This window comes from Anopheles gambiae, chromosome 2, assembly GCF_943734735.2.
Source record: "Anopheles gambiae chromosome 2, idAnoGambNW_F1_1, whole genome shotgun sequence".
Classification (NCBI taxonomy): domain Eukaryota; kingdom Metazoa; phylum Arthropoda; class Insecta; order Diptera; family Culicidae; genus Anopheles; species Anopheles gambiae.
In genome coordinates, this window is record NC_064601.1 from 38504156 (window position 1) to 38526657 (window position 22502).

Sequence of the window (22502 nt, forward strand, 5' to 3'; positions counted from 1 at the left end):
CACATTTATTTCTAATTCAGCTAGCGGACGCAAGTGGAAACAACATTTTGAATTGAATCCATACAAAAGAGGATTCTGGATTTGTTTATTACGGTGCGCGTATGGTGCTGCACCTGTCCGTCCAGAATCTGGTGGCTTGTTGGTTTGGAGTAGTTATCATGACGCCGATTGACCGGCAATGTCTTGGAATGGGTTCGGATCGGTAGGCTCATGTTTTGGTCGAGTGCATTCCGTGCATTTGTCGCGCCACAGCAGTAGACCCGGCAGCAACTAAGTCAAGACAAACTCTTACCCGGGTGTGGACTGCTACGCTTAGTTCTTTTTATTATTATTATTATTATTATTATTATTATTATTATTGGCGTAATAGCCAACGCGATCATGCCGGCCTTTTCAGGACTTGAGTACCACGTAGCCGGATAGTCACCTCTTGATACGGCGGACGGTTCGTACGCGGTTAGAACCCACGACGGGGGTACTGCCACACTGTCTCCTGCTCGATGTATACGCTGCAGGCAGGGGGAAGGATGGACCTCCACGATAAAAAAAACACCGTCATGAACCAGCGGCGGACCTAACGGTAGGCGGACTAGGCGGTCGCCGATGATCTCTACAAGTGGACAGAGTATTAACGACAAGGGCCCCCGGAAAGATGGTCGTTAGGGCTCCGTGGCTGGAGAACCATTTGCACCTCCCCTCCCCCCATGGCGACAACAATTTTAGGGCCTGTGACAAATGATCGTAGGGGTCCCATGGCCACCCCCCCGCCCCCCCCATCCAGGATGCTGGTTTCACAATCAGGTTGCGTTCTTGATGCTGGTGGAACGGAAAGTGCGAAAATCAGCGCCGGGCTGAACGTGTCAATGCGAATTAGAGTTCTGCGCGATGCACAACAAACCCTCCTGCGTGAACTAGCGATTCCATAGTCATTTTTACGTGGCAGCGTTTGAACTCATTGCGCTTTTTTGGTTTGATTTGTGAAAATGCAACTTCATCGCCGCAATGTTTGTTAACGGCATTTTTAGGCGCCACAACAGCTCGAGAGCATTGACCACACGCGAGAATGAGATAGCGCTAGGGAGGGAAAGAGCACGGACGATGGCTGACAGCGATTGGCCGTCTGATGCACCAACACATCCAAACCTTCGGCAGCGCGCTCAGGCGAGGGGAATGAGGCGGAGCCAGGGACGGGCAGCTCGACGAGCTGCTCGACAAATTTGCCGTTGGAGAGAAAAGGAAGGCATGATAAAATTCTCAGAACTCCATGAGTTCTTCCGTCGCTTTGCGCAGCGGGCAGTTTGTGCCGTGGTTAATATAAACTGCTCGAGTGGCGAGTGGCGGTTTTCTTTAGCATACTCACCACGCTCCAGCATGCTTGAACATTTAAATACCCACAAATACCGTTGCGATGCAATCAAAGAAGGCTGATGAAGTAATTTAGCATTCAGATACCAACGAATTGAGAAGCGGGTTTTTTTGTTGCATCGTTCTACTTCCCATGTGCAATGGACTTAAAGGTAAGTTTAAAGTTAAATAAAACCCCACGAAAGTTCTACAGTGCATAAATTATCGCTTTTATTCTCTCTTTTCTCTCTCCAAAAGATTCCCGAACAATGGCTTGAGTTTCCTGAGGATGTGGAGAGCACGGAAATCATCCCGCATCGCACATCAAGCACGGAAGATTTTGAAACCGACGCCGCAGACTTACCATACGAGGACCACGATCAGTTCGAATTCGATCAGGATATTAATGTTCCAACAGCAGCAACCTCAACAGCAGCCGCACATCTTGATAATGACGAAATATTGCTTATCGAAGTGTTAGTCCCTATGCTCTCGAGCAGCTCATACGAACAACGACCACTTCAAAACAGGCATCGAAGAAACGACCGAAGGAGAAGTTCTCGCCGATCACGTCGATCTCGAAGTCGCCAGAGAAGACGGTCAGAGCGCAATCGAAGAAGGCGGGAAGAGGGCGGCCCTGATAGTGAGATTAGCTTCCACAGACGCTCTAACCGATTGTTTAGCCGACGTATGCATCCTAGATCAGCCCGGGGCAATAATCCAACACCATGACGCTTCCTCGTGAACATTTCGTTCAAGAGATACAAATTTCAAGTAAGATTACCAAATTTTCTCCATTAATCAAGCATACCGTTCTAGAGCTTAACACGGTCTAAAAAGGGTACATGTATTTTTAGAAGAAATATAACATTTCTCAGCGAGAATTCCTTTCATTCAGTTTGTTGTTACACGATGAACGCGACACGTGCTTTTTGCATTGTTAGCAGTGCGCAAATGTTACCAAAATTTTAGCGTCCCACTTAATGGTGGATTGCTGAGTGTGCCACATTCATAACCAACCAGAACTATCAGCTTTACAGTTTTACTGATGAATCGTCGAAATGGCTTGCCCTTTCGACTCTCCAATACTATCCAACCGAACAAAACCCGGACGGGCATTCCAGCAAGGGGTTTGGTGCCGTTAGCTAATTACTTTCGCTGAGGCTCGCGTTTTTATGCTCCGGTGGCAGTTTGTGTAGCCCCCGTGCTAACCTTAACCGAAAACAAGCAGCCAGTGTCTAGTGTGGTGCGACGGTTCTCTTGCTATGGTGAAAGAACTGCAACGCCGTACAAACATAACAACAAATACGCCCGTGCGCCTAAGAGCCTCCGTCTCGGGTTAGGTGGGGTGGAAAGGCTCTTCTGGAGAAATTATCCCCCGTCCAACATTCCTCCCATCCCACCCGCCAGTTCCTTGTGGTCCATCACAATTAAAGCACAAAAGAACGTGGCGCCGTGAATTCCGCTGTACAGTTGCGGTCAGAAGCTGGCACGTTCTGCACGGGAACGAACCGATCCGAACGTACAAACCCGTAAGGTGATTGCCAAGTGATTGCTGTAAGCATGACGGTAGTGCAGAGTAAGGTGAAACTGTTCGCCCGATTGTGGCTGGTGGTGGTGATTTTACTACTCGTTCCCGGTGTACGTGGAGTAGATGGTGACAATGAAGTGCCGCCGGCGGCGGCGGCACCGGAATCGGTACGGCAGCTCGGTGTCAGTGTGAACACAAGGCGGCTGGCAAACGTGCTGGGGGACGAGTTTATTAGCTTCTCCGCCAAACCGCAAGACATCTTCGATGGCCAGGGCAACCCGATCACCGAAACTAGCTTCCTGATGGCGCAGAGTCTTGGCGGTACCTTCCTGAAGGTGATCGCGGACTCGTCGCAGCTTCATCTGCAAACAACCGGCGGGCAGAGTGTGATCGGCAATCCGGACGACGTCGAGTTGGTGCAGATTAGTGCAAGTGCATGGCAAGCGTTCTACGATTGGGCTCGGCGGGCCAACATCCTGCCAGTGTTTGTGCTGGACTACCCGACCGACGGCGGCCAGTGGGACGTAAAGAAGGCACTGCGCATTCTAACCGCGGCCAGCGCGCTTGGCATCGACGAATGTCGCTGGCAGTTGGGAAATGGTAAGAGATCTTCCTGGAGTGGATTTGAAACGTGAAGATTAGTGCATGTTGTTTATTGTGTCTTTTTTGGTCCACACTTGCGATTGCAGGACTCGTTAAGGACGGCGTGAAGTATGCGGATGATTTGCGAACGTTCCGCACGATGTTGCAAGCCTTCCCCAAGCAGAACTGGACGGTTGTAGCGTCCGAACTGAATCCACAGCTGGTACCGCTGGAAGATGTTCAGTATTTCCATGCCAACGGGGACAGTCTGGTGGATGCCATCACGATCTCGAGGTAAGATCCAGTGCAAAGAAGTTTTGTTTCATCTATTTTGATATTTCTTTTAATTTATCTCAATGATCGAATACTTTTGTTTCCTATTTCTACCTCATAGACCACGGTACGATAGTGCGGCCTGGAACTACACCACTCTGCAGCGGGATATTCATCTTCGTGGCCTGTCTAAGCAGCGTCTTCCGATATGGCTCGATCTAGTTGCCGATTACAATCGTAGCGAGGTGGAGGCATCTGGTGATACGGAATCTACCGCTGCTCCTACTTGCTGCAAATCATGCGTCCAAGAAGGCCTCGACTATGCTCGAACACTCGGTGAAGCTGCCCGCGGTGGTATTAGTGCGGTATTTCAGCCCTTACAGCGGGACGATATTCAACAGTATTCGTTGCATTATTTAATCTCCGCGCTGTACAAACAAACCGTCGGTCACAAAGTCTTCCCCGTCCATTTCAACCTACTTCCCGCGGGCGAAAAACCCGGCCAAACGTCAGTGTACGCCTACTGTACACGCAATCGTACCGGATCGCTTACGCTCGTGCTGGTGAATGGTGAGGAGGAGGGTGCGACCAACGCCACCATCAAGCTGCTGACACGATCCCTTTCCTCTCCGGTCGAGCTGTTCCTGTTGAGCGTACAGGACGGACAGCCGATGGTGAACAATCTGCCCCTGGATGCGACTGCGACCACCACACCGCCCAGCATAGAACCGGTCAAAGCGGTCACGACCCTTACGCACGGTGTCAGCTTCTACGTACCAGCGCAAACGATCCTGTTCGCTGTAATACCCGGCGTCCAGGTACGCGAATGTCGCAACGATGCCCTACCCGAACGTAAAAAGCTTCCCCGGGAGCTTCAGCACGATCGTACCTCTACCGATCTGCTGCTCGAAGAACTCATCGGCGAGCTGTTGGCCAATGCGCCTCGCGACACGCTGCAACGCCGGCGACGTTCGCTAGGGGAGCAGGACAAGCCCACAATTAAAGCCAACAAGAAGTGGAAACGATTTCACGCTCGTTTCACTGATGCGTCACAAAGCGATGGTCTTGCGGAAAGCCTCTCGGCGGTTCTCGCGGACGCGCAATCGACCGTTGGGCCGACGGAAAGGACAGCGCGTGGTCCCCGCCAGACGCAAGCATACAAGCGGCAGCAGCGGCGGATTCGCAACAAGGAAAAACGCTCGGAAATGCGCAACCTGAAGAAAATGAAGCACCCGTTGCGCGAGGCCCGACGGGAACGGTCGAAGCGTGGCGATTTGCTGAAAGCACGCCGATCGGCCGCCCATCCACATCGGCGCATTCACCAGCGTTTGTTGAACCGGATGTCGGCGAAGCTGGAAAGCCGCAAAACGAAACGATCCTCGCTGGCGGAAGCCGTCAATGAGCCACCGAACTTTGGCGCCGGCAGCGATGAGCAGGACGAGCTAGGCCAACGGTCGGACTTTCCGCTCGGCGATGTGCACCTAGTTATCTCCAAGGGAGGCAATGGCGATGGGGAGGTCGAATACGTGCCAACCGATGATGATGACGACGATGATGATGCCGTTGAAGTTGGCATGGTAGAGCGAAAGCAGAGCTGGAGTGGGGCCCGTCATCGACCGGCAATTCGGCGAAGGATCTCGGTGAATCAGCGCGATTTCTATCGCTTTGCTCCGGTCTGGGATCGAAGCCGAACTTTGGAGGGCGGTCAGGAGCAGTCTGACTGTGGCCGGCGACGTACGCTGCGTCGCGGTCCAAAGGATCCGGAAGCGCGGGAAACAAAGCGCATCGATCGGTTCATGTCCATTGGAAAGGAACGGTCGGAGGAGGTGAATGCTATGGAAGCAAGGCCGGGCCAGCCGGAGGCAGCATCTACTAGAGAAGAGTTTACTATTGCCAAGAAGGAAGAAGTGAGGCTTGATTCGGAAGAGGGCCAACGACAGCAAGAGCCTGTGCAAGAGAAATCCCAGGAAGAACCCACAATTGTTTCTGGCGAGAACCACGACCAAGTAACGGATCGTACGACGATGCCTCCTTCGGAAGAGGAAATCCATCTCTACACACCGGCACCACGCACGAGCGAGGAGCAACAGAGCGTGCCGCAACTTGATCCGATCTGGTCGCTGGAGTCGTCACCTGAATCATCCGCCGAAGTGTCTGAGCTGATGCACAATCGCTACAAACGTGCGCTCCAACCATCCGCAGAGGCTTCGGTCGAGTCGCAGGAAGTGCAGCGGTTGGAGGACTTTTTCCGTACGAACGCAAAGCTGCAGCAAAAGTTTGCCGAAATGTTTGACCTACTGCTGGAGGCCATCGAAGAGCTGGATGCGGAGGAAAACAATGCCCGCGAGATGAGCGACGATGGCGAAGCTGAGCATGATGGTGACGAGGTGGCGGAAAGAGCCGGAACTGGCATGCCGTCCCACAAACGCTCCAAACGTAACGTCCTGCTGCACCCACAATCCTGGGAATCCCGGGAGCGGTCGAATATGATTCATCGGCGGGAACGATCGGAAGAAGATTCGTACGAAAATCACATCATTGCAGCAGCCCAACCCAAGGCACCGTCGAAATCGCTGGCGGAACATGCTGGCGGTGTGCAGACGTCGCAAGAATCGCAGCAACCAGAGCACGAGCAGGACAGCGATGAGGGAAAGCCGGGCGCGTTCATGCTACGGTCGGTGGTGAACTTTATGCGAAGAGCGTCCACCGAGTTTCACCAGCTGTTTTCCAGCTGGTTTGGAAAGACCGCGTAAAAGAACATAGGCCAGGTGAGGGGTCGAGGGAAATGCATGTGGGTAACACCTATCGAGTAAGTTTGTATGTAAAATAGTGTTTACTAGTTTAGTGAAATAAAGTGCCTGTGGTTTCTTCCTTAATTATGATGTAGTATTTTGGTAATTGCTTTTAATTATTGAGTTGAGGTCGTTTGATTCTACCTGGCAACGGTCGTTTCAAAGCGCAGCAATCGTAAAATCGAGCAGTTTGGCTGCTCGAATTGTACTGAAATTGGGAGTATTCGTCTGGCATCACTGCCCTTGTTGTGTTTACCATCAAACGGCGTTGACATCTCCATGCCGGACATCAGCTGACCGCAAAGACCGTTTTCCTTTCCATTTCTCAGTGAGTGGCTGCTTTTTCTGAGTCTTATCAATGCAATTTTGTTACAAATAGCATTCCAATTGATTTATAGCCTTCCTTTGCTTGAATAGGAGTTCTATGTAACATTCACCAGGCTACGCGATCGCTAGCCCAACCCCAAGGACACGATGAATCAGGAAGATCTGTACTGGTTTACTTTCATCCTTGTAACGCTGCTCGGATTCTTCACCTACAAGCTGTTGACCCGCCATCGTTCGTACTTCCGACTGTTGCGCGTTCCGTTCGAAAGGCCACACTTCCTGTACGGCAACCTGGACGATGTGCTTAGCGGCAAGCTAACGACAATGGAAAAGCTGGAACAGTTCTATCGCAAGTTTTCTAATCATGGGTAAGTCAGCTTAGGTCGTTAGTCATCTCAGGAACACTGCCCTTCACATTGACTCACAACGAAACATTTGCAGATTGTTCGGTTTCTTCAACTACATGACGCCGGCATTGTATGTGCGCGATCCGGCCCTAATACGTCAGCTGCTGCAGCCGAACATGAGTCATTTTGAAAGCCATGGCTACTTTCTGGACGAAGAGAAGGATCGCTTCCTCGGCTGCCAGCTGCATCTCGTCAAGGGTGCGGAAAAGACCACCAAGATGGCCTCCTTTCTTTCGCCCATTTTCCGCACCCCGAAAGTTCCCTGCTCGATGGATGTGACTACGCGCAGGTGTTGCGCAGCGTTGGTCGATTTCATTGCGTCACGTGTGGAGCTTGAGCTGGAATTGAAGGCCATTTTCGTGAAGCACACGCTCAACCTGTTTGCCGGTATCGCTTTCGGCAAGGAGCTCAACACATTCGAGGACGATACGGATCGGTTCTGTGCCGTGGCGAGCGGGATGGCGTACGGGACAAATCCGGTGCAGGTGATCAAAACGATGGCATTCTACCTGATGCCCGGGTTTATGCGCACCGTGGGCGTACAGTTTACCGACCGAGAGGAGATGGATTATCTAGTTAAACAATACCGTGCGGCAGCTTCGACACCCAGCCTCCATTCCGTGGCGCGCTACCTACGTCAGGCGAATGGAAAGATGAAACCATCCGAGCAGCTAACCGACGAACAGCTTTCCGCGCAGTGTGCCATGTTTTTCACCAAGGGATTCGAACCGACACTGAACCTGCTGTCCTTTGCTGTCTACGAGCTGGCCCAAAACCCGGACGTCCAGCGGAAGCTGTACGAGGAAATGCACCACAATGGGCTGACCACCGGAAGCGCCACCGGTGTGCTACCGTTTGAAAGCATCCGTACGCTTCCCTACCTCGAAGCGATCGTGCTGGAAACGCTGCGCAAGTGGCCGTCCCATCCACTGCTGGTTCGAGAATGCACCAAACCATTCACCATTCCGGCCACCGAGAATGGGGACCGGGCGGCAATTCCGCTGAAGGTGGGTGATAAACTCTACGTGTCGGTTTGGGCACTGCATCGAAGCGGCGATTACTTCCCCGAGCCGGAACGCTTCAGCCCGGAGCGGTTCGTGGGGAAGGACGTAATCAATGCTGCCCAGCCGAGCACGTTCATTCCGTTCGGCATTGGGCGCGGCTGCCTGGGCCAGGAGTTTGTGAAGCTGATGGTAAAGGCGACACTGGTGGCACTGCTGCAACGGTTCAAGCTACAGCCCGGAGAGCGTACGCCGGAACCGCTGCAACTGATCGAGTCTGCCTCGTCGCTAGAAGCACGCGACGGTTTCTGGATACGGCTGGAGCCGCGGCTGTAAACGATCCTTCCACTGCCGAGCACTGACAGTATTTACGAATATGTTTTAACCCATTGCCAAATAGAATGTAACGTACAAGAAGTGTCCATATTGTGTGTTGATTCTAGTCCGCCACGATGACAGCAGCTTTATAATATTTGCGTTGCCATAGTAACGCATCACTACTTAGACCAACAATCAAATGGGGATGCACACACACAGTAGTATCGCACAAAAAGTTAATGTTTTAATTAAAGAAACACAACAAACTATAGTTTTGCAAGCTATCTAATATTGTGTAGCAGATACAAATTACTTCACAAACGTTCTTCTTACTCTTCGGTCAGGGACTTATGTGTATGTGGGTATGTGGGAGTGTGTGTGTGTTTGTGTGTATTTGTTTCTGTTTCCCACTATTTCCCGTTCCCGTTCATTCGTACAAGATGTATGATGCTCCTTTCACCCCATTCCTTATGCATTAGTACAAGTACAATACAAACAAACCTTTTCTACAGTGTAGCAGCCAAATTCCGCCAATTACTCCTGTTTGTTTTCGTTCTTCTTTTCGTTGCCCTGCGCCAAGCACGTAAAAAGTACCCGCGGGGAAAAAACATTTAAACAATTTTGCTAGCTAATGAAACCGATCAACCGTTTGCCGTAAACCAATATCCGATCATCACTGACATCCCGCTGCACATCGAAAAGATGTCCTCTCATTCTCTCTCAGTGTTTAGTGCTCCTGTACATTTGCCCATCTGCTGCTATTTACACTGCAAATACGTTTGCAAAACATATTCACCTCCTCTCCTTGGCCTAGGCTGCGCGGTCGTTGCTTTATCTTACTTACTTTCTCTACCATTCTAATGCATACTGCTCTCATTGTATTTTAACGCACAATGTGTGCAAGTACGTAAAACACTGTACGTAAGTCCTGTCCACTAAACCTCATGCACACACACACACACACACACATACACACCCACACGTATAGTTATATCACATTTGGATAACAAGGTTTTGCTTTTTGCTAATAAATTATTCGATTTGGTACGAACGCGAGAGCACCCGCGCATCACCGGGAACGGATCCAGTAAACCACAAACGACCGATCCTCCTGTCCCTGTCTATCTGTCTGGTCTGGCTGGTCGCTCTTTCCCCCTTCCACCACCGTTTGCGCGTGTGCTCTCGCTCCTCTTTCGACCCGAGACCCGACTCCGACTAGGCCTTGCTGTTAAAGCGATTCTCGCAGTCCCGCTGGTAGCGCAACCGGGCCGACTCGCGCTCCTCCGCATCGAGATACCAGAGCGTGATGGCGTACCGGGTGCGGTGGGCCGGCTGCACCTCGTGCGGGTTCCGCCGGTCGGACCAGAAGAACAGAATGCGATCAAAGATGGGCTCGATGTCAGCCACCCGATCGTTGCATCCCTCGGGGAAAATCCTACAAAACAAACAAACAAGCAAACCAAAATGGACAGTTAGACACATACACGAGTGTGTTGGATGGACGATGAACAAACGAAACGCGGCGTATAGTATTACCTTAACAGACCGCCACTTTTCCGCACGTCCCAGTCGAGATTGAGATAGTAGATGGCGGTAATGCAGCGCCCGTCACGGTTGGGATTGTCGACGTGCTTCACGTAGTGCGAACCGGAACCAGGATAACACGCTACCATGGCCTATAGTCAAAGAAAGGAGAAAGGATACATTTTAGTGCATTCCATGCGATGTAATGTACCTTTTATTTAACTAAATTCCGATTTTTCTTTCTAACGCGTCAGGAATGCAATTATTCATCGCACCATATTAATCCTTGTCGCACTCGAACGCATATCGTTCGATAAGCCGTTATCTCGTCCTCGTTTGGTGGTGCTATCAACGGTGCCAAATTCCTGCCCGCAAAACCTTCAATCAGAACAGGGAATTTACTAAATTTTAATAACTAAAAGGCATACAATTTCATACGCCCATTGCAATCCAACTTGAGCTGTTGTTGAGTTACGATAGTTGTAATTATGCCGTGCCATTTTTGCATAATTTGCATTTTCCCCAAAAAAAGTTCAAGTAATGGTGGGCGAGTGATTTATTTTTTAATCAAATCTTTCGACAAACAAAACATGAAAAAAGTTTGCATCAAATGCGTCTCCACACCCAGGCGCCGTTTGCCACCACTTCGGTCCGAAATTCCGACTACCCATCATAATATCCCCGGATTGGCGTACGTGACAAACTCGGGACGGCTCTGCTCCCTGGTCAACAAGGTGCGCCGAAGCTTTGCGCACGCGTTGCGCAAATATCCACACTGTCTACCCTCTTCTCGCCTCTTCTTAATGGCGACCTCCATAGGGGTGGAAATGTGTGTGCGCGCGCGCGCACGGGCGCGTTCGTTCGTAGCATGGTATTTGTGCGCGTTTAGTGTCGGTTGCACCTGCGTACACCACCGGGCCATTATCAGTTACCGCGAAGCAGGGACAGAACGCGTCATTATACGAGTGAGTAGAGCGCAAGAAGAAAACAAAAAAAACGAGCGCACAAAAGAAAGAAAGGATTGCACAAAAGATAGAAAGCCGATCGCAGCAGGCGCTGATTAATTGCAAGTGGCGGTGTGCTGGCCGTACAGCCGTAGAACGTAAACAATCAGGTTGGCAGTGAGCATTAGCGGGCCCAACCGTAGCTAAGACGACGATAATAAAAGGAAATCCGGTGCAAAGCTCTACCGTCTTACTATCAAACTAGTACAAACTGCGCCTCAATCGTCAAGATTGAGCGATAAAAGAGCCAGGATACGGCGTGCAGCTTAAAAGTGTTTCGTTTTTTCCCCTAGAAATGTTCATCCCTTTGAATGGGGTGCGTCCCTTTTTTTGCCGACCAGATGATTCACATGATGATAAGTGTTGGTCGCAACTCGTGTCAATCACCTGCATAGAAATGCATTGAAACAACTGTTTAATAACAAAAATAAAACAAGACTTTTAAAAATTCGTATCTCACCGGAAATGTTTTGTTGACCCGACGATAATGATGATAATAATGATGATAAAGGTGATAGTACATACAAAAGCCTTATCCGATTCGTTACCAATGGGTGGAATGGAAACCCTTGCATCGGCAATTAAATACGTTATAAAAAAACCCCTTTTCTATCAGTAATCCAGTAGAAACTGTACAAAAAAAGGATCGTACGAAAGTCTGCTAAGCGACAAAAAAGGCTAGAGAGACAGTAATTAAATTTCGTTGTTAGCTTAAGCCCTGGCAAACTGTTTACAGGGTTTTCCAGGAGTTCTCATAGCTGTGGGACACTTTATTGACTATATCTTATAAGAAATGAACTTATCGTAATGGGAACTGGACTCTCTAGAATCCATGTTGGCAAATCTAATACGAATTTTCAACGAGCCTGTCCAAAAAGGATGCCATAGAGTCCAATTTCCAACATATGAAGTACACTTCCAATAAGAAAGAGTCTAGGAAGTGTCCCACAACTATGAGTACCCATGGAAAACCATGTAACAAACACCAAAGGAAATTACCATTTAATATCATTTTTGAAAATCACTTCAACGGTTTAAATCGAGTTAGAGAAACAGGCTGATTTGTTATGCGAAGGATTTGTTTGAATCCGTGTGCGAAGGATGTTTTAAACATAATTTAATAAAGAATTTAAACTATAATGACCCACCACTAACGCAAATACCAACTCTACTCTACTCTTAGTTTGCCAATCCGTGTAGAAAAACAAACGTCCTTGAGGAGCATTCTACACGGACTACAGACTTACAACGCGGGGACTAATGAATGCTATGAAAGCGTGGCATCTAACTCCGAGTCTAAGTCTCTAATGCTTACTAATCCCTACACAAATTCCCGATTCCGATATCGAAGAATGAAAGGTGACCCCAGGCGACCTTATCGTCCGTACACGTCCCCCGTCCCATTCAAGGAAGGAATGCAATGGATTTTTTCTGTCAAATCACTACCATCCTTCTCCTAACACCACAAAGACGCCACCATCCCACCAAAGACCATTCGCAATCGGATCAACCTCCTCAAAAAAAACGGAGGGAGAACCCATGCATCGATAAACGCAGAAACCATTTAATCGAGATTTATTTTTCGGGACGGTTGTGGTTTTTTTTTTAGATGGTTTTTGGTGGTTTTTTGATACTACATCCCACCCCAACCCCGTGTGTGGGTTTCTCTCTGTCTCTCTGCGTATGGTGTGTCATCAATCACGTTTCAGTGATTGTGGGAAATTGTCTCCCGCGATCGGGATTATGAAGCTGCGATTGAAGATTGAAGATTGCACCATTCAAAACAAACAATAAAACAAATAAGTTTATCTATCGCGCCGTTTGCTTTTAAAAGATGATTTCATTGCACCAATCAAATAGACCGGATGTGGCGAGTCGGTGGGGGTGTTGTGGGAGAAGGAATTTCGGAAGAAGTGCTAGAAGGGCAGATACCATTTCCATGAAACTGATCCCACATACTGCACTGATAATTCACTGGCGAATCGAGTCAGTGTAAATGATTTGAATAAATACGATTAAAAGTTTGCGCAAGTCACTGGACAGCAGATGAATGAACACAGCTGTCCCCATGAGCATACACACCAGAGAATGACCGAAGGGGGCTAAGAGAACACTACACCTATGATGATTCTACGACTCGTGGATTCGAGGAACTTTGAAATGCTGTTTGCTAAGCAAACAAGTTGACAAGTTGGGGTGGCCGTCAAAACGGCTGATGGTTATGGTGGTGGATGGTTAAATTATTATCACGCAAAAAGGCTCTATCGCAAACACACAACCGACACAATTCTGGAATAAGCGTGGCAAAAGATAAGACTGTCATGGGCTGCATTCGATTGTGTCACTCCCCCCCTCCCCCTTCCCCACAGCCGCCCAGCCCTGGGTAAATGAGGTGTGAAAGTGTAGCCTTGGCGCGCTGATGAATGGCCCTGAATGCGGTTAATGTCCAATTGCCGGTTTGGGATGTACGTGACCATTCGGTCATACGCATTTGCCACCCGATCAGAACGAACCAGCCGTTAAAGTTTACATTTCGCGGTAACGGATGATACTCCAAGGTCTTTCATTGACATTGCTCGGTACAGGGGAGAGGGCGTTGTGGAATGAAAGAATGGAAAAAACAGGAAGGCGGAAAAGGAAATGCAAACAGATCGGTTCGATAATATCAATAAGCTAAGAAAGAGAGTTTGAGAGCGAGCGAGAGAGCAATAAGAAGCCCGCTCCAGAACCAAACGCACGCGCTGAACTCAACCCACCGAAGAGGAGGCTGTGCCGAGGTAGACAGAATGGCTCGCTCGACATTGCAAAAAGGGCACGTAGGCCACTTGGGCTCCAAGTAGTCCCTGAACCTGCAGAGCGACCGAAACGGACGTTAATCCCGGTGCCCGAAAGCGAAGCGAAACAGGGAAAAAAGCCAAGGCAAAGAGATGAGAAACCAACAGTCGGTACCATAACCTGGGCCAACGAACTGGCGGGTCTAGGGCTAGGGCTGAACTGGCTACTGCCACCCGTGAGGTTATTTGGAGGGTGTAGAAAGGCGAGCGAGATAGCGCGAGCGGGTAAGACAAGGGTAAAAAAACACACACACACAGCCGACGCGTTGCTTCGTGTGCACGTGCGAGCTCACGTACGCATCTCCCGGTACAATGCTGTTGCACGACATTCAAAATTTGGGGAAGTTTTGTCGCACCAAACCAACCAACGCTGTTCCGGTGCGTGTTCGGCTGCACGTGCTCGGAAATGCGTGTGCTCCGTGTGTACACGTGTGTGAGTGAGAGTGTGTGTGTTTTTCTTCTTCACAATCAAATCAATTCCACATTTGCGTACTAATCGCATTACTTTACAACTAGCAAAACGTACCTTTGTTCGCTCTTTGATGTTGTACCGGCCGAGTTTGCCGTTGTTCTCCATCCGTTTGCAGTTGGTAATCACTGCATCCACCTGGCAGAAGAAACATAAGTTGGGTTGTTGGTTAACGCATTTGTAGGCTAGGGACACATACACATCGCTTTTGAAGCGGCTTGCCGACGGTGCATACACTTACACAATTGATAAGGTAGCCGATACTGCTGCATCCCGGTTCCTTGCCGCCTATCCACGTGATTTTGTCTCCTCGTATATGGCGTAAATTGTTAGCGCCTCGGTTCGACACTAGCTGGCCGTCCTGTAAAAGTAAGAAACAAGATTATAGGGTTTGAATACGACTAGCTGAAGGGGCTGAAAACGAAGCTTGTGGGACAACTGTAATTCTACTGTCGAATATAGGGTACGTGCCCTGCCAGCCTACTCCGTCGCCCTGCTTTTGCACATAGCACCGTCGTATGAAAGGAAAAGAAACTGCGCTTCGGCGAAGCAGCATGAAATTGATGATAAGATAAGAAAGCACAGCACAGAGACATATTTATCCTTCGGCTATGCCATATGTTGCAAAAATAATCCAAAGCCAAATCAGATTGCAAAAAAGGGTGTGTGATAAGGTTGAAGCAAACAGAGGAGGCATTCGAACGTATGTGGTTGGCAAAAGCAAACGAAACAAGAAATGGCCTTTTTTGCCTTTAATGTGTACTTAATACATCAAAAGTCCGTTTAAACTAATCATAAAAATGGTGCTACACTAGAAGAAACACTTTGTACGTCGTTGCTATAACGGCTGCGTCGTTCTGCTTACCCGAAACACTCCAGAGGAATACATTCCGGTCACCTCGTCCAGCACTTGCTGGCCCCGCTCCTGGCCAAGGAAATTGTCCAGCACACAGACACCGTACTCGTTCATATCACGGATCAAGCTCCGGCACGCTTCGTCCAAACTGTCACTGTCGAAATCGAACGGACAAGGCTCTAGTACGCCCGCACTCACTGGCCCGCTCACACCCGTCGGTATGCCCAGCGTTACATTTGCTCCCGGTGCCCCGTTCGCCTGCACGGTCCGTCCCTTTCGATTGTCCTGCTTGCCGCCCAACAGCAGCGCACTAGCTGCATCACTGTTCGTCACATCCACTTTCGCTAGAACCGGGCTACCGTCCACCGCACCACTGGCTTGTCGGAACAACGCGGCCAACTGCTGTTGTTGCTGCTGCTGCTGCTGCTGTGCCTTCGCTGTGCGTTGCTGTTCAAGATGGTTCTGTTTCTGCTGTGGCGGATGCTGCGGTTGCTGTAGCAACATCACACTACCCGACTGTGCTAGCTGCATCGTTGCTGCTGTTTCTTCGCCGTATCGGTTGCCTAACTGTTCGTGGCCCTGCCCACCACCGCCAGTACCCACTAGTAACACGGAACTGTTCACAAAATTGTTATTGTTGTTCAGGAACGCGTCCCCACCGCCACTAAAGTTCTGATTCACGCTGTCTGTGGCCGCAAACTCGGGCTGAATCAATGGTTCTGGCTGCTGCTCGGTACCGTCAAACACGTTCAGATTGTTGATGTTGTTGAGAAAATTGTTCTCGTTCAGTATGTGGTCCACATCGAGCTGGTCGAGATCGGCGAGCTCCTCCGCGGACGCGAGTGCATCGATCGGGAATAGCTTGGAAACTGCGAGCTCGTTCAGAAACTCGTCGCCACTGTCGCTGCCATCGGACGCAATCGTCGACTGCTGCGTACGCGCGCACGTCGCTGCCGATGTTGCCGCGGCAGGCAACAACAGTCCCCTCCCTCCGCCGAACGCAGGGCCAACGACGGTTGATGCTATTGTTTGCGCTGGCGGAGTAGTGGCGGAGGGTGCGATAACAGTGGCAGCAGCAGCAGCAGCAGTCACCACATTCTGGCCAGCCTGTGACTGTGGTAGTGAAGGTTGCGAGGCGATGTTTACATTCGGCGCTTGTGGCACGAATCCACCGCCGATCGTGGTGGTATTGGTGCTGCCGTTCGGACCTAGCATTTCTGCACGTACACAAAAGCTGCCCTCACTCATCGGCACGGTGGCGGTGCCTGCGGTTGGCATTACAACATTCCCGGGCTGGCCTGGCGTCGGTTGCTGCTGGCCAGCACTGGGGCACACTATCCCGAACGGTTGCTGGGGCTGATGGATCGAACGGCATTCCAGCTTGTGCACCTTCCAGTCGACCCGCTGATGGTCGACGGAGCAGTAGTACGCAATCTGGCAGCGGCTGCACCGCCGCAGCCCCTCGCTCACCCCACATATCCGGCACTGGTGCTGAAAGTGGCGATGCTGCTGTACGACCATGCTCGTCGGAGCGCTTTGCGGCAGGTTGGGCTGCAAATATTGCACGAAGCGATCGCTCATGGCAGTTGCGGCCGTCGCAGTCGTCGGTGCTGCTGCTGCTGCTGCCGTTGGCCTGCCGCCCTGCTGCAACGCACCCGGATACCCACCATCCATGACCACATAGGCCCCGCACGAAAACAAACACACACTCACACACTACACACGGGGGCAGATGAAATGGGGGTTTTGCTACTAGAAAACAACACGCACAGCAACACTACATTCGCATGCTTCTCTGCTGTACACCACCGAGAAACAACACTCCTGGATCGATATTTGTTTTGTATGGCTTTTACTCAGTGAAACTGACACACCGCGAGGAAAGCTGCCTGTGGTAACGGGCAGCTGCTGGTGTTGTTGGTGAATTTGCCTGCAATTGTTTTGATTATCCAAGCAGGCAGTGTGGCCTTGTTTGACATTTCCAATATGCCCTTCCCGCCCCCTACCCTTCCTCTCAGCCCTATCGCTCTGTTGCACTACTGCACCCGATAATCACACGCACACACGGATACACACTCTCTTTACTGCCGCACTTTTCACTTTCTCCGCCGTGTGCCAACTTGCTGGCCAGAAATGGAAGGGAATTTCACAACTTGACCGACAACGACCTTGCGTGTGTGTACACCGTGAGGTACACTTTACTGCTGTTGGCCGTCACTTTGCTCCTACCGGCTGCTGCTGCTGCTGCTGATGCTGCTGCTGATGCTTACCACCATGGCTGACGAGGCATTTCGCATTTTCGACAATGTCCGTAGCCTGTTATGGGATCAAATTGTCGTCGCACAACCGCAGGCGGCACTGTTTTTCCTCGATTACTTTCATCTTCTCCGCTAATCTAGCTCCGTCCGCCCGTAGCACTAACACACACTGGCACACTGGGCGACAATGGCAAAAGACTTCCCCGTGCCGTGGCGTACGGGTGTTCCGCACAATTTTGCGTGCAATGCGAAAGGACGGTGTGCTGCACTTGAACTTATTTCCCAAACCCGACACCGACAGCGGGCTCGCGATTCGCAGCAGCAAAGAGCGCTAGCAGCAACACCAGCAGACCCCGACCGACACCGCGTAACCGAGCGTGCAGGAAAGCGCTGTAAAATCGTTCGCTGCATGTGTGTGCGTGTAGCGTGTGCTGCTCTGCAGCGCGCTAGTGCAGGGTTCGCACGGCACTGTTTCCGACTGTGCGCAAGCAGGGTTTCGGCTGTGTCGGGAAGGAAAAGTCACACTACGCACATTTTGTTTGGACATGTTGACGAGCCCTTTCCTTACCTGCCTACACTTGTTTTTTTTTTTATTGTTTGCAATTAATTTTCTCCCACCTCTTTGCCCTTTAAGAAGCATTATGAGAAGGGGCCCACGAAACAGCGCGTGTTTTGTGCGGCGGTGTGGTGGTGGTGCAGTAGGCGAGAACGAATCTTTTTCTTGCGGGGTACACAAACACACACACGCGCTTCAGCTGCTCACTCTGAACAATGCACCGGATTTTGTCATTTTCTACACTCATAATCCATAATCTTAGCAGACAGACCGATTACTACTACTGCTACTTCTACTTTTACCGCTACCGCTACTATTCACATTCCACGAGCGTGTGTCTGCATCTGCTGCTTACTGGAGGACTGAGTTTCAAATAAATAATACTTATTCCAGGTTTGCTTTCTCTCTCCCTTTATCTCTCTCTCTCTCTCTCTCTCTCTCTCTCTCTCTCTCTCTCTCTCTCTCTCTCTCTCTCTCTCTCTCTCTCTGCCTCTTTCCCTCGCTCACTTTCACCTGCTTTCATTAACTACTACCTAAACACGCTAATCCACCGCTAAGCTTATTGTAGTGCAGTCGATAAATTCGCCGACAACCAGTTGAGTATGCGAGCAGGAGATTATTGCTACTGGCGGCCCCCGTGCCCGCCACCGGTGGCAGCCCGGAAGCTGCTGCCGTATCGCCCTGATGATGTCCTGTACCACTTCTACCACCTCCAGCAGCACCGAACGCTGCTGCCGCTGCCGCCGCCTGCTGTGGGATGTTGGCTGTGATGTTCATCTTTGGATTGGAGGTGCCATTGTTAAGCGTGGCGGCATTGTTGCTCCGTCCAGTCGTGGACGCTAGTGGCGTTTGGCCCATCAACACTGACGTGCTGCTGCTGCTGCTGCTGCTGCTGGTGGAAGTGGTAGTGGAAGAACCACCCGACGAAGGGGACGACGAGGAGGAGGACGGAAGCAACATCCGCTTAGCATCCCAGATCCGTATCGTTCCGTCCGCGCACGAGGAAACGAAATGCGTACTGTCGGTGCTCCACGTGATGCAAGTAATGGCCGCTGTGTGATCCTTCAGCTCGGTTAGCTGCGAACCGGCAGTCAGATCGAAGATGCGCACACGATTCTCTTCCCCTGCAGCAAAAATCAGAAAGCGACAGATAAGTCAAGAGTAAGACAAAGGAATGGCGATTTGGGTTTGCTTACCTCCGGCCGCTAGATATTTCCCATCAGGACTGAAGCATATCCGCTGCACCGGTTGCCGACAGTCGGTAAAGATGCGGAGCAGCTTCCCGCTGGTGACGCACCACAGCCGCACGGACAGGTCGGTCGAACCGGTGGCCAGATAGTTCCCGTTCGGGTGGAATGCTACCGCGTCGACGTCCTGCGTGTGGCCGACGTACATCTGCAGCGGGAAGCGCCGATCGGTAGACCACAGGCGGGCCGTCGTGTCACGCGACCCGGTCGCCAGGTACAGCCCGGTGGGACTTTCCGCCACACACCAGATCGGATGGTTGTGGCCGCGGTATATCGCCCGGCACGTGTAATCGCTGCCCGTCCAGGCGCGCATGGTGCAGTCCCGCGCCACGCTTACCAGCAGTGGGCTGTGGTCGGAGAACAGCAGATCCGTCACCGCGTTGCCGTGCCCGCGCAAGCACAGTCCACCGGTTTCCGAGCTGCATCGGGTCAAAAAGAAAGGAAAATTATAGATCCACTGCTTGAGGGGAGGCAAATACAAACGTACAATGTGTTTTCCAAGCAACGGTGGTCGAGAAATTGCTTCCATCGTTCCCGTTTCGTGAGCCGGCGTTTGTGCGGTGGCAGCAGCTTATTCATACGCTCGATGTCCTTGCGCGTCTTCAGATCGAACATACTGTCGATGCCGTCGTCCAGCAGCGACGTCCCGTCCCGGTGTCTATCCTCTCCCGCTATCCGATGCTCCGGACGGTGGTCGTCGCCCCTGCCCGCACCATCGGCACCATCGTCCCCGTACTCGTCGTCGGATTCATCCGATTCACTAAACCTACTATCACAGGAAGTCACATTCCAGCAGCACTGCCGGTCGCGCCAGCTAGCGTACGGTTTCCGGCCCATCTGGGTGCTGCGGTTGGTGGACCAGAGCATAATGGTGGAGTCTTCGAAGCCGCTCGCCACATGGCAGCAGCCGGGATCGATCGCCACGCTCGTCAGCTGATGGCCCACGTTCTCCAGGCTGTACACGCACAGCGGTCGCTGGTAGATGGACAGCCTTTCCGCACTTTCCTTTAACCGTCGCAACCGTTCCTGGCTGCTCATTCGCGGGAACATTCCGTCCATCTCAACGCCGCCGGTGACCGAGCCATCTTGCTGCTGCTGCTGCTGCTGCTGCTGTTCCGCAATCCCGCTCTCCGCCGCCTGTGTGTCTTTCATACAGCTGTCGTACTCATCCTCATCGTCGTCCTCGCCGAGCAGTGTCGTGCCGCCGAGGCGATCGTTGGCGGGCACTCCGTTTTCTGCGTCGAGCATTTTGTACCGCAAGTAACGTGCATTAAAACCATTCAGCAATAGGTAGCGTTCGTTTTCACGCTCCGTATGCTCAGTAAAATCGTACTCCGGCTCCACGGCTGGACGCAGCTGGGCAGGTGTCGCACCCTCGTCCACCTCCATCGGTACGCTGGTGCCGTTCAGCTGACCATTGGAGGAGCTGGAACGGGGCGCCGACCGCTCGATCGAGCCCGCCTGTACGACGGCACTCGTCATGTCGGGCCGGTAGTCCACAAAGTTCTTGTCATCCGCCGTGTCGAAGCAGAACCACGTGCGCAACGTCTGCAGAATGAGAGAGTGGCCGTATTTCGCCAAATACTGGCGCATGGCAGCGATGGACGCGGAACGGAGCCGTAGCTGCGTCTGGCAGGAACGAAACTGCACGAACAGGGGCTCGCTTTCGCAGTCCTGAAACCGGGTGATTTGCGAGAGCTTCTGGATCAACCTTCGGTACGTTTCTACGCGTGTCGAGTCGGTCGACCGCCCCGGCCCGAAAACGATGGCGGAACTGTGGACAGCTGCTGCGGCGGGCCCGAACGGACCCATCTCCGCTCCTAGCGGTGCACTGTCGATGGTGCCGTTTATTTTCTGCTGATTCAGCAGGAGCAATGGCGACGAACCGGGCGGCCCGGCGGACGGTTCCACTTTGCCCACCAGCGGTGCATGCTTGCGCAGGAACTCGGCTGCCGGCCGCCAGTCGCGTCCCTTCAACATCTCGATGTACAGATGGCAGAGCAGCGGTGGGATAATCTCATTCAGCTCCGAGCGAATCGGGTCCGGCTGGTTTCGTACAAACTTTGCGAATCTGTGAGCGAGGGGAAGAGATAAACAACGGTGGTAATCACGGTGGGCCCTGGAAGCGGCATCGGTTACACCTACTTGGCAAAATGTTGATCAACCTGCGTTAGGTTTGTGTTTAGGCAGATGTTGGAGTACAGAAAACTGTTCACCATCGATGTGTCGTTTTTGATGGCAGTGTTCATCACGATTTGCTCGGTTGATTGCGTGAGAATCAGATCCGACTTGCGGTAACGATCGGTAACCTGGCAACGGAAGGGCAAGAAATCGGTTAGTAAAGTATCGACGGCATGATCTTCCCGCGAAGAATACGCCGCCAGGTACGGTGCGCCAAGCGTCGCGGGATTTTTTAGCGGTCAGCGGCCTCGGGTTTTTGGGGTTAGGCTTATATACGGTGGTTTCAGTACGCCTCTCTCTCTCTCTCACACACACACTCTCTTCCCGCCCTACCACCACGGAACGGAACGAGCACCAATCGCGAGCTTCCCTTCGGCCAAGATGTTCCGTTCGCCCCGCAAACAGGTTTGCACGGGCAGGGCGCGGACGAAATACCGCAACACTCCTGGCGTTGCTGACTTACACTGTAGTTGCGCGCTTTCAGATAGGACCCGACGATGCTGCGTATCAGATCGGTTTTGGATTTGCGAGATTTGCTGGTGCTTCCACTGTTGCTACTGCTGCTGCCGCTGCCGCCGCCGCTGCTGCTATTGTTCATCGTTATTGTTGATCTTTTCGCATCAGCCATTTTTCTTCCGTGTGTTTTTCCATTCGTACTCGCGCAAGAACCGCACAAAACAGGAATCCGGAACGCGGCTGGGCAAGAGGCGAGAAAAAAACAGACGACTGTCAAACCACCAATCGTCGGGCAAAGTGTGTGCGTCTGTACCAGGTTGCTACCTGCAATACGCTTTTGACAGCAGCAGCAGCTGTCGCTTCCCCAAGCTCGACAGTAGATAACCCACATCGGGCTAGAAACTGTAGAATGCGAAGAAAGCGTTGGTTTTGCGGTGGGAAAGAAATGATAAAAAATGTTTAATAATCCATATGTTTATAGAAACGCTTTGTTTCGTTCGTTTTTTTTAATTCAAAACTGATTAAAATGATTTCGATCACAA

General features: G+C 51.4%; 4 protein-coding genes across 4 annotated transcripts; 2 read left to right on the top strand and 2 right to left on the bottom strand.

The window, feature by feature from the left end:
* The first annotated feature begins 1425 nt into the window (after positions 1-1425).
* On the top strand, positions 1426-6606 carry LOC11175584 (uncharacterized). Its single transcript, XM_061652918.1, has 4 exons — positions 1426-1517; positions 1603-3475; positions 3565-3751; positions 3852-6606. Exons 2-4 carry the CDS (start codon positions 2908-2910, stop codon positions 6481-6483), a joined length of 3387 nt encoding a protein of 1128 aa, XP_061508902.1. The 5' UTR covers positions 1426-1517; positions 1603-2907; the 3' UTR covers positions 6484-6606.
* Positions 6607-6757: 151 nt separating this feature from the next.
* LOC1274179 (cytochrome P450 9b2) lies at positions 6758-8679 on the top strand. The gene is made up of 3 exons (XM_313263.6): positions 6758-6850; positions 6940-7217; positions 7291-8679. The coding sequence occupies exons 2-3, from the start codon at positions 6997-6999 to the stop codon at positions 8591-8593; spliced, it is 1524 nt and encodes a 507-aa protein (XP_313263.6). The 5' UTR covers positions 6758-6850; positions 6940-6996; the 3' UTR covers positions 8594-8679.
* A 165-nt stretch (positions 8680-8844) lies between these two features.
* LOC1274180 (uncharacterized) lies at positions 8845-17945 on the bottom strand. Its single transcript, XM_313264.6, has 5 exons — positions 15272-17945; positions 14648-14767; positions 14464-14544; positions 10112-10251; positions 8845-10010 (listed from the first exon to the last, which is right to left on the bottom strand). The coding sequence occupies exons 1-5, from the start codon at positions 16934-16936 to the stop codon at positions 9791-9793; spliced, it is 2226 nt and encodes a 741-aa protein (XP_313264.6). The 5' UTR covers positions 16937-17945; the 3' UTR covers positions 8845-9790.
* Positions 17946-18053: 108 nt separating this feature from the next.
* Positions 18054-22278, bottom strand: LOC1274182 (uncharacterized). Its single transcript, XM_061652919.1, has 5 exons — positions 21968-22278; positions 21469-21632; positions 19811-21394; positions 19273-19742; positions 18054-19200 (listed from the first exon to the last, which is right to left on the bottom strand). The coding sequence occupies exons 1-5, from the start codon at positions 22130-22132 to the stop codon at positions 18599-18601; spliced, it is 2985 nt and encodes a 994-aa protein (XP_061508903.1). The 5' UTR covers positions 22133-22278; the 3' UTR covers positions 18054-18598.
* Between the last annotated feature and the right edge of the window lie 224 nt (positions 22279-22502).